Source organism: Ictalurus punctatus, chromosome 22 (assembly GCF_001660625.3).
Source record: "Ictalurus punctatus breed USDA103 chromosome 22, Coco_2.0, whole genome shotgun sequence".
Taxonomy (NCBI): domain Eukaryota; kingdom Metazoa; phylum Chordata; class Actinopteri; order Siluriformes; family Ictaluridae; genus Ictalurus; species Ictalurus punctatus.
The window spans coordinates 6,976,340-6,999,730 of record NC_030437.2 but is presented as its reverse complement, the minus strand read 5'-3'; the positions used below and the strand labels follow the sequence as shown (position 1 = coordinate 6,999,730).

Sequence of the window (23,391 nt, the reverse complement as noted above, 5' to 3'; positions counted from 1 at the left end):
TAACATCAGTGTGGTTCAATCAGTAAAAGTGATTCTGACAGCTAAAATAAAGGCAACACAAGGAGAAGATTCATTTTAAAACATTTTATTCGAAAATAGTTTCTGAGAAATAATGTGTCATGTAACATCCATGCACCATGAACAAAATCATAAATTACATTACATACTTTCAACATGAACTGCTTTTGAACATTAATGTCATATTAAATATTTTTTTATAACAACAATAAAATTAGGCAAACAATTAACATGCTAAGCATTTTTATGACTGTCCGTTTGATTTCTTGGCTTACTCCCAGGAAACTGTGTTGCTGTTAATTCACTTTCTTTCAGAAGAGACCCCTAAAAAAATGAAATTCATTGTATTAAAATGAAAATATAATGACAAAAATGGGCAAAAATTGCAAGAATTTAGTAACCATTTCATGACCATATAAAACTCACCAATGGTTCGAACTGATCATCTCCAAACTGTTTTGGCTTGACTTTGCCCATACCGTCTTCCGGATCCAGGGCATCTGTCAACTCTATGCATGGATTTATAGTGGCCAAAAGGGCAGGTAAGGTAAAGCATGACAAGAAGCGAGCCTTCAGAAGCAAATACGCTTGGTTGGTTTTAAACCTCTCAGACACCATTTTACGGACAGCAGCTATCTTAGCTTCTTCCTCGGTGTTGTCTTCATGTTCTTCAGGCAGGAGCTGCACTGCTGACTTCAACAAAGAATCTCTTCCTTTGAGCAAAGTGTTCAGTGTATTGATACTGGTAACAAATGGAGGAAGATAAGGCAATTTGTCTTTCAGACCAGGCAGTGTAATTCCATCATTCCCCTTTAACCAGTTTTTCACTTGATCTGGTTGCTCGAAGAACATCAAGCTAGGGTCAAAAGTAATTTTTTTGGGTCTGGGATTAGATGTGGTAGCTGATCTCTGAACAGTTTGCCGTTTGGCTTGGGGGGCCTTCTGCGCCACCACAGTTTGAGGCAATTTTTGACAACTAGTGGTCATAGAACTGATGTGCGTGTTAACACACAACAGATTTGTTGGAAGGCCACCTACGTTGACTGTAACAGGACTGTTCACAAAACCGAACTGTGGAGTTGCGTGTGATGTTTCATTCAAAGCAGAAGAGGGTGCAGAGGTGGAGATTATAGAATAGGCTGGAGATATACAGCCCTCTGTAGATGTTGGATGGCTCTTATTAATATTAGGTGCTGCAGAGTTAGGTGGAACCCTAGATACATTTGCAGTAGCAATTGGAGGGGAATTTGTATTTAGACAGGGTTCTGCGACATTGACTGCCAAAGAACCCTCATTAGAAGATGTTGGTAGGTTGTTATTTACATTAGGTGCTATAGAGTTAGTTGGAACCATAGTAACATTTGCTGTAGCAGTTGGTGGAGCATTTGTAATTAGGCAGGGTCCTGTGGGGTTGATGAGTGCCAAAGAGCCATTTTGGTTTACTATGATTGGGTGCTGAAATAGCACCTGAGAAACAGGATGTGGCATTCTTTGGCTTTGAGAACCTGGAATAGTACCAGGACCAGAACTGTTCAACGGATCGACAGAAGGGATAGAAGGTGTACTTGTGACAGCAGACACTGAAGAGACATTGGGAACATTGTTAGTTGCATCTGAAATACACGATGGTGTACGGTTTTTATTAGTTCCCACAGGGGAGGATGAAACAGGAACCGGAGATGACATGGGATTCATTTGAGTTACAGGTTTCTTTTGATTCCATGGAGTTTTAGACGGGGGAACGTGGGCTGTGGATCCTGTAATGGATGTTGGCACATTTGTCTCAGGTAGAACTTGAGGAGAAGAAGGAAGTGAAGAATCAATGTTGTTGTCTGAGACAGAAGAAGGTCTAGGGTTTTGACCAAGATTTGATCCAGCAGTCAGAGATATATTATTATTTCCAGGTAAATCAGCTTTTGGATTGATTGGCTTCACGGCATTGTTGAGTGCAACACAACTACTCTGGTTGACTATGACGGGTGGATGAAATAGCATCTGAACTTTGTTTTGCATCACCTGGTAGTGATTACCAGGGATGTCAGGAGATTGTACCTGAATTCCAGCAACAGGCATTAAACCAGCAGGGGTGAGAATCCAGGCTGTAGTATTTGGTGGTACAGCCACTGTCTGGGTTATGTTGTTTTCTGTTGTTGCTGCGTTTTGTTGTTTTTTAGCTGCCTGTTTCTTTAGCTTCCTGTTTCTTTCCTGTTTCTTGGCGCTTGCATTGTCCATCAAGGCTTGAGCTTTCAGTGTGGGTTTGTGCTTGCGTTTTGGAGCGTGCACTCCCTCTAAAGTCTCTGTAGGTGGTCCAGTTGTGGACACTGAGGTTGTGGGACAGGATGCGGTCTCTGTCACCCTCTCAGATTCTTTTGGTACCTCCAAATGTTGTACTGGCTGAGGACTTTTCGATGCTTCTTGTGTACCCAACTGCAGAAGAGGTAAAATTCTCTGTACCACATTATGTGAAGTGGCTACTTTGTTATCTGTATTTGACTGGGCAACAACAAAAGTCTGGGGAAGTATCATGGTAGCATTTATCTCCTGACTAGCAGACTGCATGACCTGTTTTGTTTTACTTTGCTGCTGAGGCCTTTGAGCAATTTTGGCTGGCTGTGGAAGTAGCTGGGGTTCTAAAAACTCAGGGGACTGCAGGGGCCTAGAAAGTTTCTTCTGCGCTGTTCTTTCAGCAAGTATGTCTGATACGGTCTTAACATGATAGTAGGAACCTGGAGTAGGCTTCTTGGCTGAAAGATATTAAAACATAACAATAGATCTTGGTTTTTCAGCTCTTATCCACAGCACATAAATGTGAAAAGAAACACAAATTACACCTCAAATACCTGGATAGGGTTTCAATTGAGATCCTGGTGCCTAAGGAGAAGAGGAAATCAAAAAAAAAAAAGTCATTTTAGACATTTTGTGGGTATTACAGGCTACAGATCTGAATAGCACATAACAGAGAGCGAGTGAGCGAGCGAGACAGAGAACAAGAAGGCATTAAAAAAAATTAAAGAAGCTGTACTATACTAATGTTGACAGCAAGAAAGGCAACCTCCGCTGATTATTTGAAGCAAACCTACATAATATCAAAAGGTCCAAGGTTTTCTGAATATACTACATAGTATATTAACTGACGATATCTCATCTGGATATATTAGCAGGACTATAGTAGCTATAATTGATATACTGCATGTAGGTACACTTTACCGAGGACGCTTTGTCTTTGCGGGCCTCGATGACTTTCTTGCAACCATCAGCATCAACTTTAAGAGCCTGTTTCAAAAACGACAAACTTTTTAGAGTGCAGCCAGCCTTCGACACTCATTCTAATAACAGAATTTCAGAAAGAAAAACACTTCACTCACCTGCAGAAAAAGCAAAAACACAGGTGATTTTAGAAGAGGGATATCTGCTGCTCTTTTTCGAACAACGTCAGCTGTATTGAGACAACGATAACTTCACTGCTGAAGAAAGAAACCAATTCCCACAACACAGATAGACACTGATATTTTATCGTTATATCTCAAAATTACCTTCACAAGCACGCCTTTGAATGAAAGATAAAGGCATCATCACATTGCCGATCCATGGAGTAATGGCTAACATGAGATCGTAGCTCAGTTTGGTGGTGGGAACACGTTTGTGGACAGGTTTACATTTTCTCCGATCGCTTTCCGTTTCAGTCTTATCCTCCTCTTCATCATTTTTGGCGTCGTTCTGATTTGTACTTGAAGGCAAGCTGGTTTTAGTTTTTCGTGCTTTCTGGGGGGGGGGTGGAGATATTTGTTATTGCGATATTTGCATTGCTCTGTTGAATTATCCGGGTTTGAGTCAGGGCAGAGGTGGGAATCAAACCCACAGGCCCAGAGGTGCGAGGCAAATGTGCTAACCACTAATTAAAACATTGTAATCCTTGACAAAGTGTGTTATAAGAGGAATAAAACACTTAAGGCTGTGCTGTTATTAGAAAATAATCCACTTTGGCATCATAGCACCTCATCGTGGATTATTTTTCATAGAACAGCAAAAAACCATCATGTGTGTTTTGCTTCCGTGTAAAGGTACCTTACCACTTTCAAGACATATGCTCTCCTGCAATTCAGGAAGCGTTTAACATCACATTCGGACACCATGATCATGGCATGCTCATTGTTTGAATTCTGGAAGTAAAAATACAGTAAAAAGAAACTAGGTTGAAAAGACCTGAGAGTCAGGGAGCTTTTTTCTTCGTCTTGTTATTAAGTGCTTGAAATGAATATCTAAACTCTTCAATGCGATTTCGAGAACTTATCTCCGATAATGATAGGAGCAAAAAACGATGCATTTCTGACCTAAAAAGTCTCAAACTTACCGATTCTTGTAAAACAGGTGGTTCCATACCAACATAAGTCTTTACAGGATTCCCCAGATTGTCCAGCACGGTGTTCCGTACACAACCTCCGGCACTCTCTTCAGCCTCAGTGGGCACCCTTACCAGTATGGTCTTCAGGTTGCCTGGAGAATACACCAGCTTGTTCCCACGTGCAGGAATCCACTCCTTTATGTCTGGCTGGACGTACTCTAGTCTACAATCCTCAGTTGAAGAGAAATTTTCTACTTCATTTTCTACTTTGTTTTCGCCGTCGCTGTCCATGTACGGCACTCGCTCCTTTTCATCTTCGGAGGTGTCGCTTTCAGTTTTAAAATCATATTCTTCTTTTAATTTCCGGCGCTTTACCTGACTCACTCGCCTCCTCTTCAACTGTGGCTCAAGTTTTACTGATCTGGTTCTTTCTCTCTTTACACTTTCTTTCTGTATGGAATAAAATACAGTTTGATGTTTTTAAAGTACAGGATATTGTAGTACCTAGAACATAAGTAAGAAATGAAATGACAGGGTGCGCTGTTTTAGGGGAAAAGAATCAATTATAAATAGTGTTATGCATCTTGATTTGAAGTGGCATTACGGGTACCATCCCGATTTTCCAAAGAACAGCACACCCCCCATTTTTTTCTTATACCGTAGCAGTTTTCCAATGATTACAATTTTTTAATTAAATTAATGAACAGCTCTATGTTCTAAGTCAGTGTTTTTTAAAGTGGGGGCTGCGTCCCCCTTGGGGGCCACCAGGGGGCGCCCGGGGTGCCTCAACAATTTGGTGTGAAAAATAAATACATGATTTTCTCTTTCTCACTCTCAGACAACCACACACACACACACACACACAATCAATTCCTAATGTAATGTAATGTAAAGATGTAATTATTAATAAAAAAAAGGGGGGGATATATTCAGAAGTCTGTATTTTTAATGTGTTTTAAAGACATCTTGCAAAAGGGGGGCCTCGGTCAAATGTTAACGCCATTTGGGGGGCCTTGCCCTGGAAAAGTTTGGGAACCCCTGTTCTAAGTTACATTTAATGCTGTGGAATGTTTACGAGACTTGCGTTAAAACAACTACAAACAGTCTTGTGCTCATTACACTCTTTTTTCCTCATTCTTGATGCTAATAAAACGGAAAAAAAGGTTGTCATGTTACAGAGAAAGTCATCGGTCCTGAAGAAGTGTTACAAAGTGCTGACACTAGACGTTAATGGTAAATAAATATGTGCTTATTGAAAGCTTCACCATGTCAATGATTAAATGTTTTTCACATATACATTTTTTTTAAAAACCCATTTATTGTCAGCCTTACAGTATGTGAAGCATCTGCCATACTGTTACTATAGAAACGGATATAACAACATTAGAATAAGTGCAGGAATTAGAGCCAGTGCTATTTTCAGAGCTGCTTTTCAACACCTTCTGACTAATCAGATTTGAGAATTCAAAACTTCTGTGGTATAAAACCTAATACTAGACAAATACTTACATGAGCCATGTGCATCATATATCTCCACTTGTTCAAACACTGGCTGTCAAGCCGATTTGGAATTTCAGAGGCGATCTTAGCCCATTTACCTGATGTAATTGTTCAATTATGGTGAACAACAACAACAAAAAAAGACAACAGCAGGAATATTATTTAGTCTGCAAGTTTGTACGGAAACAATAGTATGGTTTAGCTCTAGCTACTGATAGAAAGGTTCTATGACAGAAAAAAGAAACTCAGTTTTAAGGTAAATCACTCACCAACACCATATTTCTCTACCAGTTTTTTCAGCAGTTCCACTTCTTCATCACTCCATGCACCTTTCTTTACATCAGTTCGGAGGCAATCCAGATATCTGAGGATATTGAGTGAAGAATTCTTTTTTGACAGTACAATTAAGAATCAAACCAATCTCCTATACAGTACATTCACTTTCATTTAATTGCACCTGCTAGAGGAAATCTAAGGAGGTATTGGCAAACCTGTCTCTGCAGTAATTGTCTGTCCTTCCAGGTACTTCCTGTCTAATTTTCCACCACTCCTTGCAGCCATACTTTTTCACAGCGTTCAGCAGTAACTGTAATAACAACAACAACAACAACTGGAATTACCTTGCGCTCATTGCAATGTGCAATTCAAAAAAAAACAAAAAAAAAACATATCAAATATCACTGCAAAAGACAGTGCAAAATCATTTTGTGCAATTTCGCCAATTCGAGTTTTCTGCAAAAAAGAAGAAGAAGAAAAAAAGCACAAACAATCTGCAGCAAAGTCGAGTGTTTTTAGCCGCAACAATCGCCAGAAAAAAAAAGAAGAAAAAAAACCCTCCACGAAATCCTGTATGGATTGAGTAGTATCAGTGAGTGTGGTCATTAAAAATAAGTGCAAGGTGCGACGAAATGCATGCACAGCGTAAAGAGAAACTCTTACGTGGGAGAGCGCTTCAATTCAGCGAGCACTGAGTACCGAGGGTTACACTCCTCAAATAACAACACCTTGTTCTCATTTTTAATGACCACACCCACTAACACAGTTCTGCACGTTCGAATCAGCTGCCTTTGCTCTATTAAGGATGCTGTTTAAACACCTTAAACATAAAACTCACTCTTCACTGTTCAAGTTCAAGGGGTGTAGTTATTATAATGGTGCTTAAAACTGACCATCCACTCCTAATCTGGGTTTGAAAGTTTTCACTTGTTTAAAGACAGCCGAAAACCAAACTACTGTCCATACCTGGTCCTCCTCTTTTGTCCAAGGTCCCTTCTTTATCGAGGGGTCCAGAACACACGTCCAGCGGTAGTTCAGCTGGGAACTATCCCGACCTTCTATAAAGTACGATACTGAGGAGAAATGAAAAATGCACAAATAAAAGCATGATGGTGTTACATCAATACAACACAAAAGAATTTAAAAACCCGCCCATTAATATAAGAAGCGCCCATCAGGATGCACTGTTTCTGCTGCTTTATAATAAGTAGTGTTCAAGTACTTTGAGTATATGGTATGAAGTTGCCAATCCTCATCTTGTCCACAAGCTCTCTGAAGACCTGGTCTTCCTCTTCAGTCCACTCTCTCTTCCTGAACTGTTTCGAGATGTAGCGCTGATATACCTGGAAACACATGAAAGCGGTCCTGCCGGTCTGAAAAGAAAAAGAGCGAGAAGATAAATCAGGATATGACTGTAAACGCTATTTCTTTTTTTTTATCTATGATATTTTCTTCTACCTGCATTTCGATAGCCACCTAGGAAAAGTGTTATGAAAGTCCAAGTTGTCTAATCCTGAATGCATTACTGACCACACCGACCAAAACAGCTTCTTTCGTTACACTCACCCCAAGAGATTCTGCAATTTGTTCCCAGTGGCGATACATGTGCTCTTGCGCAACCTCTGCAAGCTTCGCAATCTCATCCTGATTCCACGTCGATTTGTCAATGGAGGGATGCAAGTAATTCTGCCAGAACCTCATCAGATCATCAGGTTGCCGAATGCCCTCAAACTGCATCATAATCATATGCATATTTTACTAACACGAGACGTTCAAAAGTGACATTTCAGCTTAAAGCAGCATTGGACTACACCTGCTCTGATTTCCTTTGGTGTTACTACACTTGGATGTTTTTAATACCGTGATTAAAAAAAAAAAGAAAATCAGGAAACCGCCATCATTTATATTTCAGTCAGGAGCACTAGTCCGTGAGATGGATGTGACTTTATCAATGATCAATACATTACAAGAAGCACAAGGCGTACATCGATATTTGATATTTTGTCCCAATCATGGTCATCATGGCGATCCCCATACAGCTGATCATCTTTCATGGACCTGCAAAACAATTAAGTTCATAAGAATGAACATTTTCTGTCACGAGCAAATGAAGTTAATTCAAGAATAAATACTTGAGCGAGATCACTATTCAGATTCCTAACAAAAAGAAGAAAACTCATTTTGTGGTTCCAATCAGATACGCAAAGCAATGACGCCATCTACAGCTGAGATCTGTACTCTGGTCTTACTTTTCAATTAAAAAACAAAACAAAAACAAACATAATATAATATATTGATCTAACTCATTAAAGGAACCTTATTTCGGTGATGTCCTTCTCTAAAAGAGCAATTTGTTTTTGTAGTTCTTCTTTTTCAGCACCTTCTGCTTTACACATCTTTGTAGTTAAGTACTCCATCCTACAGACACATGAAAACAAGCCATAAGCATCGAGGCCAATGTGTTCCACAGTTCAAAACAATACAAAGGGAAATGTCTAGCGCTTTAGATACTTCATTTTTAAGCGTACTTTGACAGTTTGGGCTGCAACATGCGTTTCATAGCGTCTGCGGCTACGGAGTTCATCAGCAACGTTTTTTGCCATGGCTCCCCTGAAAGACAACCAAAATTTTGCGTTCATTCTATCTATACGTAGCAAAACAAAGAAATTCGGCTCGACGGAACCTGGAACATACATCTTCTAATTTTCATTTCATCACAGGGTTTGGTCCCATGACTCAACCTCTCTTTGGTTTCTTCATTGGCTGGAGGGCCCTGTACAGGAAAATGACAAACATAAAGGCTTAAACGCTTCCAACACATCAGTATTATGGAAGGATGCAACCCTTCAAATGACTTTTTAACATCATTTTAAATCATTTATTAACTTGCAGATCTTACCAAACCAGTCAGCTTGTCTTTGAAATATGGTTTCATAAAGCTGCCAAGGTAGAGTTTGAGATGAGGGAGGCCAGGATTGATATATGCAGGACCAGAGACCTGCTCTTCAAGCTCTTTCTGTGAAACAACAACAACAACAACAATAAAAAACAGAAACGCTTACACTTTTATCTAATATCTATCAGTGTATTAAACCCGTTCATTCTTTAAAAGCACACATTATGTATGTATATGAAAGTAATTAACCTGCTGTTCACGATTTTCGTTAAGAAGCCTCTCCAAGTCAGCTAGTTTTTCTTTCAGCACCTCCTGATAAACCAAATTCATCTGAAGACACGTTTCTATATCTTGAGGAAGATCCAAATCTTCACTGTCCTCACCGCTCTAATTTTTTTTTTTTTTTTAGAAAACAAAACCAAACCAATATTTATTTATTTTTTATGAAATAATGAATGAACACTGATTAAATATACACAGCTGTACAAATACTCACAGAATCTGATAGCCGGCCATTTTCACTGTCTGAACAAATACACACACACAAAGTTAAAGCCATACTTTGTTAAGGGAGAATATAAATATTTAATGATTCTCATACTGATGTGACACCAAAAGTGTAGTTCAGAACTATTAGCAGTAACAACAACGGAATTTTCCTAGTTTTGGTCTAATAAATAATTGAGTTCATTGTAAAAATTAAAAAAGTTATAAATGATTAAAGTCTATTAACAAAAAGTTTTCAGAATGTAATTTTGTCTCCATATGGCCCACATACAGTACAGTGGTGATTGAAAGTTTGTGAATCCTTTAGAATTTTCTATATGTCTGCTTAAAAATGAGCAGAAGCATCAGATTTTCACACAAGTCCCAAAAGCAGACAAAGAGAACCCAATTAAACAAATGAGAGAAAAAAATATTATACTTCTTTCATTATTATTAAGTGAGGAAAATGATCCAATATTACAAATTTGTGAGTGGCAAAAGTATGTGAACGCCTAGGATTAGTAGTTTAATTTGAAGATGAAGTTAGAGTCAGGTGATTTTAATCAATGGGATGACAATCAGGTCTGATTGAGTGTTTTGTTTAGAGAACATCGATCTAACAAAGTCTGGTCTTCACAACACATGTTTGTGGAAGTGTATCATGGCACAAACAAAGGAGATTTCTGAGGACCTCAGAAAAAGAGTTGTTGATGCTCATCAGGCTGGAAAATATTTACAAAACCATCTCTAAAGCGTTTCAAAAGAGCTTGGACTCCACCAATCCACAGTCAGACAGAATATGTAAAATGGAGGAAATTCAAGACCACTGTTACCCTCCCCAGGAATGGTCGACCAACAAAAAGCAAGATCAAGATGTGTAATAGTTTGCGAGATCAAAAAGGAGCCAGGGTAACTTTAAGAAACTAAAAGGCCTCTCTCACATTGTCTAATGTTAATAAGTCCACCATCAGGAGAACACTGAACAACAATGGTGTGCATGGCAGTGTTGAAAGGAGAAAGCCACTACTCTTACAAAAAGAACATTGCTAGCCGTCTACAGTTTGCTAAAGATCATGTGTATACAAGTCAGAAGGCTACTGAAACAAAAGGTTTGGGGATGGATGAGAACAAAATAGAGCTTTTGGATTTAAATGAGAAGTGTTATGTTTGGAGAAAGGAAAATGCTGCATTTCAGCATAACCCTAACCTTTATCCCATCTGTGAAACATGGTGGTGGTAGTATCATGGTTTCGGCCTGTTTCGCTGCATCTGGGCCAAGATGATTCGTCATCATTGATGGAACAATGAATTCTGAATGATACCAGCGAATTCAAAAGGAAAATTTCAGGACATCTGTCTGTGATCTGAATCTCAAGAGAAAGTGGGTCATGCAGCAAGACAACGACCCTAAACACACAATTTGTTCTACTAAAGAACGGTTAAAGAAGAATAAAGTTCATGTTTTGGAATGGCCAAGTCAAAGTCCTGAGCTTAATCCAATGGAAATGTTGTGGAAGGACCTGAAGCAAGCAGTTCATGTAAGGAAACCCACCAACGTCCCAGAGTTGAAGCTGTTCTGTACTGAGGAACGGGCTAAAATTCCTCCAAGCCGATGTGCAGGACTGATCAACAGTTACCCCAAACGTTTAGTTGCAGTTATTGCTGCACAAGGGGGTCACAACACATACTGAAAGTAAAGGTACACGTACTTTTGCCACTCACAGATATGTAACATTGGATCATTTTCCTCAATAAATAAATGACCAAGTATAATATTTGTTTAATTGGGTTCTCTTTATCTACTTTAAGGACTTCTGTGAAAATCTGATGATGTTTTAAGTCATATTTATGCAGAAATCTAGAAAATTCTAAAAGGATTCACAAACATTCAAGCACCACTGGCCACTTTCATTTTACAGGAACACCTGTATACTGGCTCGTTCATGAACTTATCCAATCCAATCGTAAAATAAAACAAATACAGGTCAAGAGCTTCAGGTAATGTTCACATCGAACATCAAAATGGTGAAATGGGGGGGGGGGGGGGGGGGGTGTCACTAATATCAGTGACTTTGACTGTGACATTTTTCACACACACACACACACACACACACACACACACACACACACACACACACACACACCAGTTTCTGGAGTTTATACAAAATGGTGCGACAAACAAAAGAAATCCAGTGAGTGGAAATTCTGGCAGTGGAAACACCTTGTTTCTTGACGAGATACGTCAGAGGAGAATGGGCAGAATGGTTTTGAGCTGATAGGAAGCCTATATGGACTCAAAAAAACCCCACTCCTTACAACTGTGGTGTGAATAAAAGCATTTCAGAACATGGCGAACCTTGAGGCAGTTAGCCTTGAGGGAGAAGACAGATCTGGTTCCACTCCGGTCAGCCAAGAACTGAAATCTGAGGTTACAGGGAGCACAAACTGGACAGTTTGGGAAAGATATGGAAAATATTACCTGCTCTTTTTCTAATATTGAACAATTAGGATATGTGAACATTAACTGAATGTCTTGACCTGTGACTGTATAAATTTACACCTTGCGCTGCTGCCACATGATTGGCCGATTAATCAAGTAGCTGGTAAGTGTATATGTAAACTAAATAGCATCACGTACAGCTCGTGTTTTTATTTTTTTATTCCTCATGGTTGTGATGTCACAACTATGCACATGTTTACCTGTCAGGGCATCAACCAGAGCAGCGTCTGCACCGAGCTTTCGCTCTAACTCTTCTATCTCCCTCTGTACTTGCTGCCGCTCTGCTTCCAGGTCCTTGTGTGCCTGCAAGAAACATACACAGATGTGCGTGTGAACCGCTGCAACACTCTTCATTAACAGGGAAATCGTGGACATAACTGTACGTACAACATCCTCCCCTGCGTGTCCGCTGTCATCAGACTCCTCAGCTGCCAGAGGGGAGAAAGGACATGTAAGTGTGTTTTTACAGTACACAGTGTGTCATCTTAGTGCGATCACGTTTGACTCACCGCTGTCACTGCCTGAAGATAGCAGGTCTGCAATGTTACCGTCATTGCCCAGAGTGTTCTCCAGAGCCAAAATCTCATGCTGTAATTTGTTCCTCTGAGCCAACAGGTCTTCTGAAAATGCCATTTAGCCTCCTTTACCTACATATGCAAAAATCACATATTGACATAAACTCACTGTCTGGTGCACAAAGGGTGTGTACCAATTACATCAAGCCAGTTACCTCGAAGTAAAAACTTTGGTTTCAGCTTTGGTTATACAGCCGTTTACGCAAACATCAGTATCTCGGCTCAGGACAGTTCTAGCTCTTTGGAACGAAAACTGATCTCGAGCGCATTACAAGGTACATGTACATATATAAACATTTTGCACATTCATGTTCCTTAGACTTAGAAGGTCTTCATTTCTTTAGTCTCAAACCTGAAATGTTCTGCACGCACATTACCTATACTTACCCAGGTACCCCCTAAAAAGAGGTAAGACTGAGACTTGAACCCTTTCCATTATAAACTGACCCTAAATGTAGGACTGTGAGCAATCTTGAGCATTACATTTGGACTTAAATTCTAAGTCTAAGGAACATCCATCCATCTTCTATACCGCTTATCCTTTTCAGGGTCACGGGGAAACCTGGAGCCCATCCCAGGAGGCATGGGGCACAAGGCCGGGTACAATCCATCGCAGAGTCTAAGGAACATCAATGTGCAAAATGTTTATATATGTAAATGTACATTGTAATGTGCTCTAGGGATTTTTTTTTTATTCCAATGAGCTAGGACCATCCTGAGATGAGATACTGAGGTTTCCATAAACAGCTGTATAACCAAAATGTGTTGTGTGCCATGACACAGAGATGGTCATCCTAGTCAAACCAAGTTTAAAACAAAAAAACAGCTGGTGATATTTTGCAATGCCAACATATTAAATAAAAAATAAAAAAAAGAGAATAGTCCAGTAAGCTGCACTGGAACACTTGAGATGGAATGACCCTTATGGTAACCCTAGTAGTTGTCAGTTTAGTCACTGATGCACTGCTCACAGCTAAATCACCTCTGACTCTTCTCAACACAGTATTATACACACCGGAAACGCTGTTTACAAATTACACTCGACACAGGATTAAAAACTTCACAGTTTAATGTAAACATGAGTGGAGTTTGCGGAGAGCGCACCTCTAACTCCATATTCTCTCTGCGTGTAGAAACCAGCTAGTTAGCATATTACCCAGCGTGCAATTCGCGGGACTCGGAACAAAGTTATCAATGTGGTAAAGAAATATAAGCACAAATGCTTGTTTTTATATTGCGTCAATGACATTCGCTCTAGAACTTCAACCATATTTTAATGACAGGAGAACTGGCATACTGACCTGTTTATAAGTTCGCGCATGTAACGTCAACGAAACGTTGAGACAACAGCCATGATATAAGCAGAAAAAAAAACCCCACAAAAAATTCGGGTGAACCGTTTTCAAAATAAAAGTATCTTCGAAGTACCTTGATCTACTCTTATGCTTTAGCTATTATTTGAAGCTGAAGAAGGGAACGTGAATAATAATAATAATAAATGCATTTTAAAAATCATGTTCAAGCGTGGACATGTTGTTATAGGAAAATAATTAATGATGCAAAACATAGTTACTGTTACATCTCAGATGTAGATTATATTCCTACAACAGCATGTGCATTCACCATCCTTATGGACTATTTAGAGATGCCAGTCAGCCTACAACGTATGTCTTTGGACTGGGGTAGGAAACCAGAGTACCCGGAGGAAACCCCCAAAGCATGGGGAGAACGTGTACACAGGGCAGGAGCGGGATTTGAACCCCGACAGTGGAGGTGCAAAGCAAACATGCTAACTGCTAAACCACTTATTTCAGGGGTTCCCAAACTTTTCCAGGGCAAGGCCCGCCCAAACGGTATTAACATTATCCCCCTTTTTTAAAAATTTATTAATAATTACATCTTACATCTTTACATTACATTAGGAATTGATTGTGTGTGTGTGGTTGTCTGAGAGTGAGAATTTATTTTTCACACCAAATTTTTGAGGCCCCCCAGGCGCCCCCTGGTGGCCCCCACTTTGAAAACCACTGACTTATTTAACATTTTTATTCATGAACACATTGTTGTTGTTGTTTTTTTTTTTATCCATATAGAGTTACATTTAATGTTGTGAAACGTTCAAGAAACAAGTTAATGTTATCACTTAGAATAGGTATAAGCAGAAGTTTAGTTTAGTTTATTGATTTACAAAGCACATTTAAAGCAACAGATGTTGAAACCAAAGTGCTGATTTAAGGTAAGAAAGCACAATGCTCTAGAACACTTCTGCGGCAGAAAACCTACTCCTTACAGACAGTTTCACCATGTCAATGATTATACACTGTTCTTTGTTAAACAGCAATATTTTCTGTGTATTGCTCATCCTACACAGGGCCACCGTGGGAAGCCTGGAGCCTATACCAGGGAACTCGGGGCACAAGGTAGGGGACATCCTAGATGGGGTGCCAACCCATCACAGGGCACAGTCACACACACCCATTCACACACTATGGACAATTTGGACACGCCAGTCAGCCTACAACGCATGTCTTTGGACTGGGGGAGGAAACCGGAGTACCCAGAGGAAACCCCTGAAGCATAGAGAGAACATGCAAACTCTGCGCATGCAGGACGTGTGAGACAAACGTGCTAACCACTAAGTAACCGTGCCCCCCTAAACAGCAACGTTTTTAAAAATCAGTTTATTATTAGACTTATACTATGCAGCGTGTCTGCCATACTGTACAAGTCCATGTTATTATTAAAAAATAATACTAACAGATTAGGCGAGTGCATTCATGTAAACCTGTGAGTTGTCTTGTAGCTGGAACTACTGTCAAAAGGTAAATCTTCTGACCAATCAGAATCGAGAATGCAACAGCTGTGATATGATAACAGTTAGCAAAGCTTTATTTCTTATAGAGTAATAAATGACAGCCACACCGACATGATGATATACAAGTATTTATCAGTCATAACATTTCCTTGGAGTATAAAATCTGCTTATATAAACACAAATAGCTGCTGATTAGTAAAGTAACAATAGGCATATAAAAAAAACAATAGCTTCACAATAGTTTCTATAATAAAATGAGTACACTGGTTCACGTACAAGCCCAATTCTGAAAAAGTTGGGACGGTATGGAAAATGCAAATAAAAACAAAGAGGAGTGATATGTAAACGCACTTTGACTTGTATTTAAACAAAAATCGTATAAAGAAAAGGTATCCGATGTTTTAACTAATCAACTAAATAGGTTTTTGAAGGTAAACGTTGGTTTGAAATTGATGCATGCAACACGTTCCAAAAAAGTTGGGACAGAGGCAATCACAGAAATAAAGACTGGATTTGAGAATACAGGTGGGTAAAATAAAAAAAACCCCACCACAATATGCTTTCACCGGTATAAATAAAAAAAAAAAAAAAAAAAAATTAAATGAAAAAAAAGAGTACAATGAATATACTTCTCCCCTGTGTCAAGAATATGTCCAGTTTCTGTAATTAAAGTTATCAATATTTTGTATGTGGGTGTTTCTGCAACTACGGCCGCTTTTGACCCTACCAAAATTTTTTAAAATCACCCTCTATGAATTTGAATTTTAACCATCAGAGTCTGTAATAAATAATTTTTTATTTTTTTTAAACGTACACAAAATTGCATGTAGTCATCAAGTTTTTCTATCGGAGCATGTTTATTTTTTTATGGTTTTCATCTCATTTCAATTAATCTGGTTCATACAAAATGTCCTTACAACATTACAACAACGTTCATTTCATACATTTTTCTTTTTTTAATTACTATAAAAATGTCGATTAAAAAAAAAAAACAGATTTTTTTTTTCTCCCGTGACACAAGCTCTTTACTGCGGAATCTTAGGTGTCAGCTTAGGAAATGCAGATAATTGGCAGCTAGAGAGGTCTGCTACATTAGTTTTGACTTTTAGCGTCTAATATACATAACTTTCAACAGTAATGTAAATTTGTTTTTAAAATGTAGTTTTAAAAAAAACCCCACAATTACTAAGCTGTATGGTAAGGAAGGACACACAATTAAATATTTCAGAAGAAAAGATGATCTTTCCCTTATTTCTCTGGATCTTGTGAGAGACCTAGAGTGGGTGGCCCAACCTGTCAGCCATGTCCTTAAGTGCCAACTTCTGTTTCCATGGAAACTAGATCGGCTTGGCTTTGAAAAAAAAAGTGTACTATGACGTTTGTTCAGTGTTGCGGTAAGGACTCAAAACTGTGTGACAAGCACGTCGAGATGAAAAAATCATATAAATGACCAGCAAACAAAAAGAAGAACTTTAAGATAGTGTAAAGTAACATTTATATGAAACAATCTCATTTGAAATAATATCATATCATAACTGAATTAGCTCGTTCTACACATCTCAACATTGAAACCACGGTTGTGGGACATGGACAAAAATGGTGTTTGGACCTGTAAATCCTTCATCATTTTTTATTCAATCACATGAATCAGTAATTATTTTTGATAGCAAGGTGTGTAATGACACTGTTTATATTTATCAAGCATCATATGACAAATTTGAACAGAAATCTAAAATTTCTCTGCTGGGGCTTAAAAATGTCTGTAGTTGCAGAAACACCCATGTATCAAAACAGCAATGATAAAAATGTTGTTTACTCATATCTCATGTACATATATATCTCATTTCCAAACGTGTTATTTTCTTTTCTTAAAAATGTAATGTTACAGAGATATTATTGTATTTTGAAGACCACCGACCGTGTTTCTGCTATAAAACATCATTGACGCTGAGTGGGATTTAGACCATCAGAGAGAAAAAAAAAAAAAACCCTGCATCAAATACCAGTTAATATCCTTAAAAATCTGTGCAAGAATTTCATTTTAAACTCAAAGGCAGAAATTGGTTATTTCACTGTTTACATACAGTAATTGTACAGAAATGATAGTTAGAAAGTATCCTTCTTTTGTTTTTAGAAATGCCAACAGTACAGTATTCAGACTTCTACACAGTACTGAATATTTTCACCATTAATATCTTAACATACACTGTTTGACTGTATTTATTACTTATAAAAGCACTACGTCACTAAACAATGCCATGCACTCAACTGTTACACACACAAAAAAGTTATACTACACAAGGTTTATTATACATCTCTCACATTTGAGCCATGGAAATGAAAAGACAGTTGAATTTCTCACTTCACTACTAAGTTTATAGCGTAGAGATGCATGTGCTCTCTGGGACAGGAACGAAATCTCAGCTCTCATTGGCTAATGGCGAGGGAGCCGGGGGTGGATTTAGTGATCTGGGGGGACCTAGGCAGAATATAGGAACGGGGCCTTGTTCAGTGTTTTAACATTGATATTTTAATTTTCAGCATATGTTACTTAGCATTAATAATTACAAATTTATATAATAATTTGCCTACCTTTGCCAAGTCTGCCCTTGCAGGGAGTGACAGAACAAACTTAAAAAAAAAAAGTAAGCGAGACTAAAAATAAGGCTGCTTTCACATGTTTGTTTTCTTTAAGCATGTACATTTATGCTTACAAATACAGTAAAAAAAAAGTCCCTCCGAAAAGCATCAAGCGATGTCATGGACCCATTTATTTATTTTTTACTTTCCGACCAATCAAGGAGGTAAGTGTCGAAAAACAAACGTGCTAATGTTCCATTTGAACACTATTCTTTTTAGCGAAAGACTACGAGGAGAGTTATGGCATGATCGAGAGAAAATATTTGAATGCCAATAATACATTGTATTATTATGATTAATTATACTAATTATTATTAGTAGTAACTATAAATAAAAACTTAGTACACAATGTTAAGTCACACTATAACTATGGCTGCATCCAGTCATGTCACATCACTTAAGCAGCTCAAATTCACTTGGTTTCTGCCGCCGAAGCTACGGTGAAGGCAAACAACTCTTATTACTGATAATAATAAAGATAATTGAGATCGCAAACTAGCCGAGCCAGTTACGCAATACTACCTAGTACTGGTAAGAGTGTTGTCGTGGCTGGTGTGTGCGTGTCACGTGAGCCACGCAACCAGTGAGAATAACATGGATTACGAGAGCGGTTAAAAAAAAAAAAAGTCACGGTATGTGAAAAGCATGTGATTTGGAAGAGCAAATGAATAATGGAGGTGGTTAAGGCACAATACAGAGAAGTACAGAAGGTGTTATTTTGGAATCTCTGTGATCTTGTCAATTGAGCTCAGCAGCTCTGATACGAGGCACAAAGTCTCTCTTCCTGTCAGCAACTGCCTGTGAAAAGAGAAAACACACACTCAATAGTATCCATCATATCAAGTGTATGGAATTCTATTCATTTCAACTGATTATTACTATTTGAGGAGTGTCAGTTACGATATATTGGTTTTTCAACACACTTAATGGAAGTCTCAGCATCTTGGGCAGCTTTGATGAGGTACTTGGATGCCACTTGGGCATTTTGTCTCATTGAGCTCAAGGCAGCAGTTTCTCCTGCACGAAGTCGCTCGTTTTCACATCTGTATGCCTCTAGCTGGCTCTGGAAAAAAAATAAAATAAAAAAAAAGTAAGAGTTGTTACGTAAGCAATAAAACCCACCATGATGTACAATTATAAAGACAATGTGGCCTGAAATGAAGCAGTGTTAACAGTACAATCAAAGTGTAAAGTTTTATTCCTCTCATACCAGGGGTTCCCAAACGTTTCCAGGGCAAGGCCCCCCAAATGGCATTAACATTTGACCGAGGCCCCCCTTTCGCAAGATGTCTTTAAAACACATTAAAAATACAGACTTCTGAATATATCCCCCTTTTTTTAAAATTAATAATTACATCTTACATCTTTACATTACATTAGGAATTGATTGTGTGTGGTTGTCTGAGAGTGAGAAATAGAAAACATATTAGTGGGAAGGATGGGCACACCAAATTGTTGAGGCCCCCCTGGCGCCCCCTGGCGGCCCCCACTTTAAAAACCACTGTATTGTACCACAGCAATACTTTTAACCGGTTATAATTATATTCAATGTTGTGGGACATCCGTGAGACAAGAACGTTCCTGTTATGTTCCTGTTTACATCATAGCAGCTACAAACATCTGTTTTCTTTCTCTTGAAGTTAATAAGATGAGGAAAAAATGAATAACCCACACCGTGTTATGTTACTGAGAAGCCAGAAAGTGCTAAATGCTCTGTCCTGAGGACTTTTCTGTGGTGGAAAGAATACTGACTGAAGCGTTAACACTTGAGACGCCATCCAGAAATGTTCAGTAAATGTCTTCTTACAGAAAGTCTCGTCATATCAACGATTATATGCCTTTCTTAAACAGTTGCTTATTAGTTTATTATTAGTCTTAGTTTATTAGTCAAGTTCCTGTGGATGAGGAGTTACTATAGAAACGATAACGTTAACGAGCACATTAATATAAAACCTGTGATTTGATTTATAACCAGCACTACTTAATAAACCCCTCCTGACCAATCAGATTTGACACCAGCACTGTGGTACTGTATCAGTTTAAAATAAACAAATTCTTGCAGACACATGATATAAAAATACACCAATCAGCAATAACATTAAAACCCCCTGACAGGTGAAGTAAATAACACTGATTATCTCGTTACAATGGCACCTGTCAAGGGGTGGGATATATTGGGAAGGAAGTGAACAGTCAGTTCTAGAAGTTGATCTGTTGGAAGCAGAAAAATGGGCAAGTGTAAGGATCTGAGTGACTTTGACGAGGGCCTAATTGGGCTGGCTTGACGACTCGGTCAGAGCATCTCCAAAACGACAGGTCTTGTGGGGTGTTCCCGGTATGCAGTGGTTAGTACTTACCAAAAGTGGTCCAAGGACCAAAGGTTCATTGATGTATGTGGGGAGCGAAGGCTAGAGATGGCTCCAGGATGCACTATGGGAAGACGGCAAGCCAGTGGAGGAAGTGTGATGCTCTGGGCAATGTTCTGCTGGGAAAACCTGGATCCTGGCATTCATGTGGATGTTACTTTGGCACGTACCACCTACCCAAATATTGTTGCAGGCCAAGTACACCCCTTCATGACAACGGTATTCCCTAATTTCAGTGGTCCGTTTCAGCAGGATAATGCGTCCTGCCACACTGCAAAAATTGTTCAGGAATTTTCTGAGGAACCGGACAAAGACTTCAAGATGATTACTTGGCCAACAAATTCCCCATGTCTCAATCCGATCGAGCATCTGTGGGATATGTTGGACAAACAAGTCTGATCCATGGAGGCCCCACCTCACAACTTACAGGACTTAAAGGATCTGCTGCTAACGTCTTGCTGCCAGATGCCTCGACGGGTCAGAGCTGATTTGGCAACACAAGAGGGATCTACACAATATTAGGCAGGTGGTTTTAAAGTTATGGCTGATTGGTGTATATAAATCATGCAAAAAAAAAAAAGTGCAAGTCTATAAAAGGTGAAACACAATTGGAAAGTCAAACCTGAAGCTGCTGGACCTCTTGTTTCAATTTAGACAAACTGCTTTCAGCTTTAACAGCTCGTTTCTGAGGGAAAGAAAACACAATCCGAGTTACTTTTCACTCTGAGTAAAGTAAGTAAGTAAATGGAAATGGTCCAAAATGCATACCGTCATGAGCTGGAGGTTTTCCTCCACAGACTGCACCATGCTCTCCAACGCTTTGGCTTCTCTCTCTTCTTGCAAATTTCGGTTGTGCATCTCGTCTGTAAGCTGTCTGATTCTAAACAGCACAGACAGGTTTTCTGATTAGATCTGCACATGTGAACAATAACCATGCTTCTCAGTATCATACATCCACACATCATGTATGAAAAACATTCACAGGCATTATTCAATTATTCATGCTCGTATCTTACTTAGTAGAATCAGCCTCGGACTTTTTTATCAGTTCTCTGATATGCTTTCGAAGCTGGGAATTTTCTTCTCTTAGCTAGAAAAGCATGAGACACGAGACGCACACATTAACATTGTTCAATCAAATCACAGGAATAATAATGTGACACAATTACACCACTGTATCACCTTTTGCTGGTAACTAATCCCGTTTTCTGTACTGCTTTTCTTCGAGTGGAATGTGAGATCAATAACCGAGGTCTCTTCATCTCCTTCATAGCTTCCCGTGCTCCTTCTGTGGAAGCGAGGCTGTGGTGAGAAGTCCTCGGCCAGCTCCCACTCGTTTACCGTCGCGTCCTTGTCTTCACAGGACAGTAAGGAGTGATCCAAAGTGCCACTCAGTCCGAAATCACGTGCGTCCTCAATGGCCGAGGGCTGGTAGCTTTCCGTCCATTCGTCCTCGGGTTTATAGTCAAACGACTGTTCGAGCAGTGAGGGATCTGTGAAAAAGTGAACCTCATGGCTGTGCTCAAAGCCTCTGGCGTACACGTCTTCATCCTCCACCAAACGAGCACCATCAGACATTTTCTACAACAATAAACATTACTAACATTACTAACAGAAGGTTTGTGGAGTCCATGCCAGCTCGAGTGCACGCTTTCACTAAAGCAACCAAAAAACGTACCAAAGACGTACCAAATACTAAGAAACTCTGAAATTCATGTAAATTTGACAAAGATTCTACTTTTCACTCAAGTTGTTGTCAGTAATAGAATTTGTAATGAAAACTATTAAATTAGAGAAGAACGGAGAAGAAGGCTTATACGGTAGCAGTTCACCTCGGCAGGCTCGACGGTGCTGGACTGATGATTTTTGCTCCTGATGAATTCTTTGAAAGAAAAGGGATTCAGTCCTTCTCCGTCCTCTTTGGCTTCATCTGAAGTAGGTGTACAAACAGCGTTAACATCGTAGAACACTCCTAACACACAGGATGCCAAGAGATCAACAAGTAATCATAAGACTGTTTCCTCTTGATCCCAAAAGAATCACACAACAGAGTGAGAATCACATTCACCTATCTCTCACTGTCTGTCTGTCTGTCTCTCTCTCTCTGTCTGTCTGTCTCTCTCTCTCTGTCTGTCTGTCTCTCTCTCTCTTTCTGTCTGTCTGTCTCTGTCTGTCTGTCTCTCTCTCTCTCTAGCTGCTACAGAGAGAGAGACAGACAGACAGAGTCTAGCAGGTAAAGTCCAGTAAAGTCTAGAGTCTAGCTGCTAGAATCTAGCAGGTAAAATGATCCCTTTGAACTGCACATTTGAACTGTTTTTCTTACCAAAACAAACCAATTTGCTCTAACTGAAGTGTTTCATGATTAGCTCAGCTGAGTAAAGTGTAAAGTGAGAAAGACAAGAAACTAAAAAAAAAAAGAAATCCGACTTACCATCTTCAATAATAAGCTTTTTCTTGGATGTTTTGTGTTTGGACATGTTTCTTATAAAATGCACTGCGGTCAGCTATTAAAACACAACCCTAACTAACACATCTCTGCTGCTCAGCTGTTAAATATTTCCTGTGTTGAATTAAAACCCTGTAGCTGACAGCTTGTACAACAACACAAGCCTAATAAAGCTCCGGTACAGTTCTCTAACAGCTCCAGATATTTACAGTAATAAAGAGTTATTTCACTTTAACTTTGGCTAGCTGGAAATAGCTTTCTTCTCACCTACTATACACACATATACTATACATGCACGTCTTCTTCTGTTATTTCTGATTCACCGGAGAAGATGGACAGCGCCATCTAGTGACCTGGCAGGAGCTATGGGTTCAGATATGCTAGAGGTAAAATAATAAGAGGCCAAGTAGAAATAAATTCATAGGTAAACTAAGTAATTAATTAATTAATAATCGGTGACGTAGAAATAAACAAACAAAAATGATAGACAATGAATAAACCATAGAAGTAAGAGAAATAAGTGTAAATATA

At 39.1% G+C, this 23,391-nt stretch overlaps 2 protein-coding genes across 5 annotated transcripts; both read right to left on the bottom strand.

Moving 5' to 3' along the window:
• Positions 1–69: 69 nt before the first annotated feature.
• Positions 70–14,002, bottom strand: snapc4 (small nuclear RNA activating complex, polypeptide 4). Of its 3 annotated transcripts, none has more exons than XM_017452223.3 (25): positions 13,895–14,002; positions 12,528–12,665; positions 12,406–12,446; positions 12,219–12,321; positions 9,529–9,557; positions 9,282–9,419; positions 9,036–9,152; positions 8,831–8,909; positions 8,665–8,746; positions 8,453–8,554; positions 8,122–8,194; positions 7,703–7,867; positions 7,359–7,509; positions 7,103–7,209; positions 6,352–6,446; positions 6,130–6,224; positions 5,870–5,958; positions 4,370–4,810; positions 4,089–4,178; positions 3,552–3,780; positions 3,384–3,454; positions 3,226–3,291; positions 2,859–2,889; positions 445–2,762; positions 70–342 (listed from the first exon to the last, which is right to left on the bottom strand). In XM_017452223.3, the coding sequence occupies exons 2-25, from the start codon at positions 12,649–12,651 to the stop codon at positions 253–255; spliced, it is 4,926 nt and encodes a 1,641-aa protein (XP_017307712.2). In that variant the 5' UTR covers positions 12,652–12,665; positions 13,895–14,002; the 3' UTR covers positions 70–252. The 3 variants fall into 3 exon arrangements, with proteins under 3 accessions (XP_017307712.2, XP_047005734.2, XP_047005735.2); XM_047149778.2 differs by lacking the exon at positions 13,895–14,002 and adding an exon at positions 13,698–13,717; XM_047149779.2 differs by lacking the exons at positions 12,219–12,321; positions 12,406–12,446; positions 12,528–12,665; positions 13,895–14,002 and adding an exon at positions 11,875–11,941.
• Positions 14,003–17,022: 3,020 nt separating this feature from the next.
• Positions 17,023–23,177, bottom strand: entr1 (endosome associated trafficking regulator 1). Of its 2 annotated transcripts, none has more exons than XM_017451191.3 (8): positions 22,846–23,177; positions 22,247–22,386; positions 21,597–21,995; positions 21,431–21,504; positions 21,183–21,294; positions 21,037–21,099; positions 18,972–19,111; positions 17,023–18,846 (listed from the first exon to the last, which is right to left on the bottom strand). In XM_017451191.3, exons 1-8 carry the CDS (start codon positions 22,889–22,891, stop codon positions 18,762–18,764), a joined length of 1,059 nt encoding a protein of 352 aa, XP_017306680.1. In that variant the 5' UTR covers positions 22,892–23,177; the 3' UTR covers positions 17,023–18,761. The 2 variants fall into 2 exon arrangements, with proteins under 2 accessions (XP_017306680.1, XP_017306681.1); XM_017451192.3 differs by having other exon boundaries at positions 22,247–22,344.
• Positions 23,178–23,391: the final 214 nt, after the last annotated feature.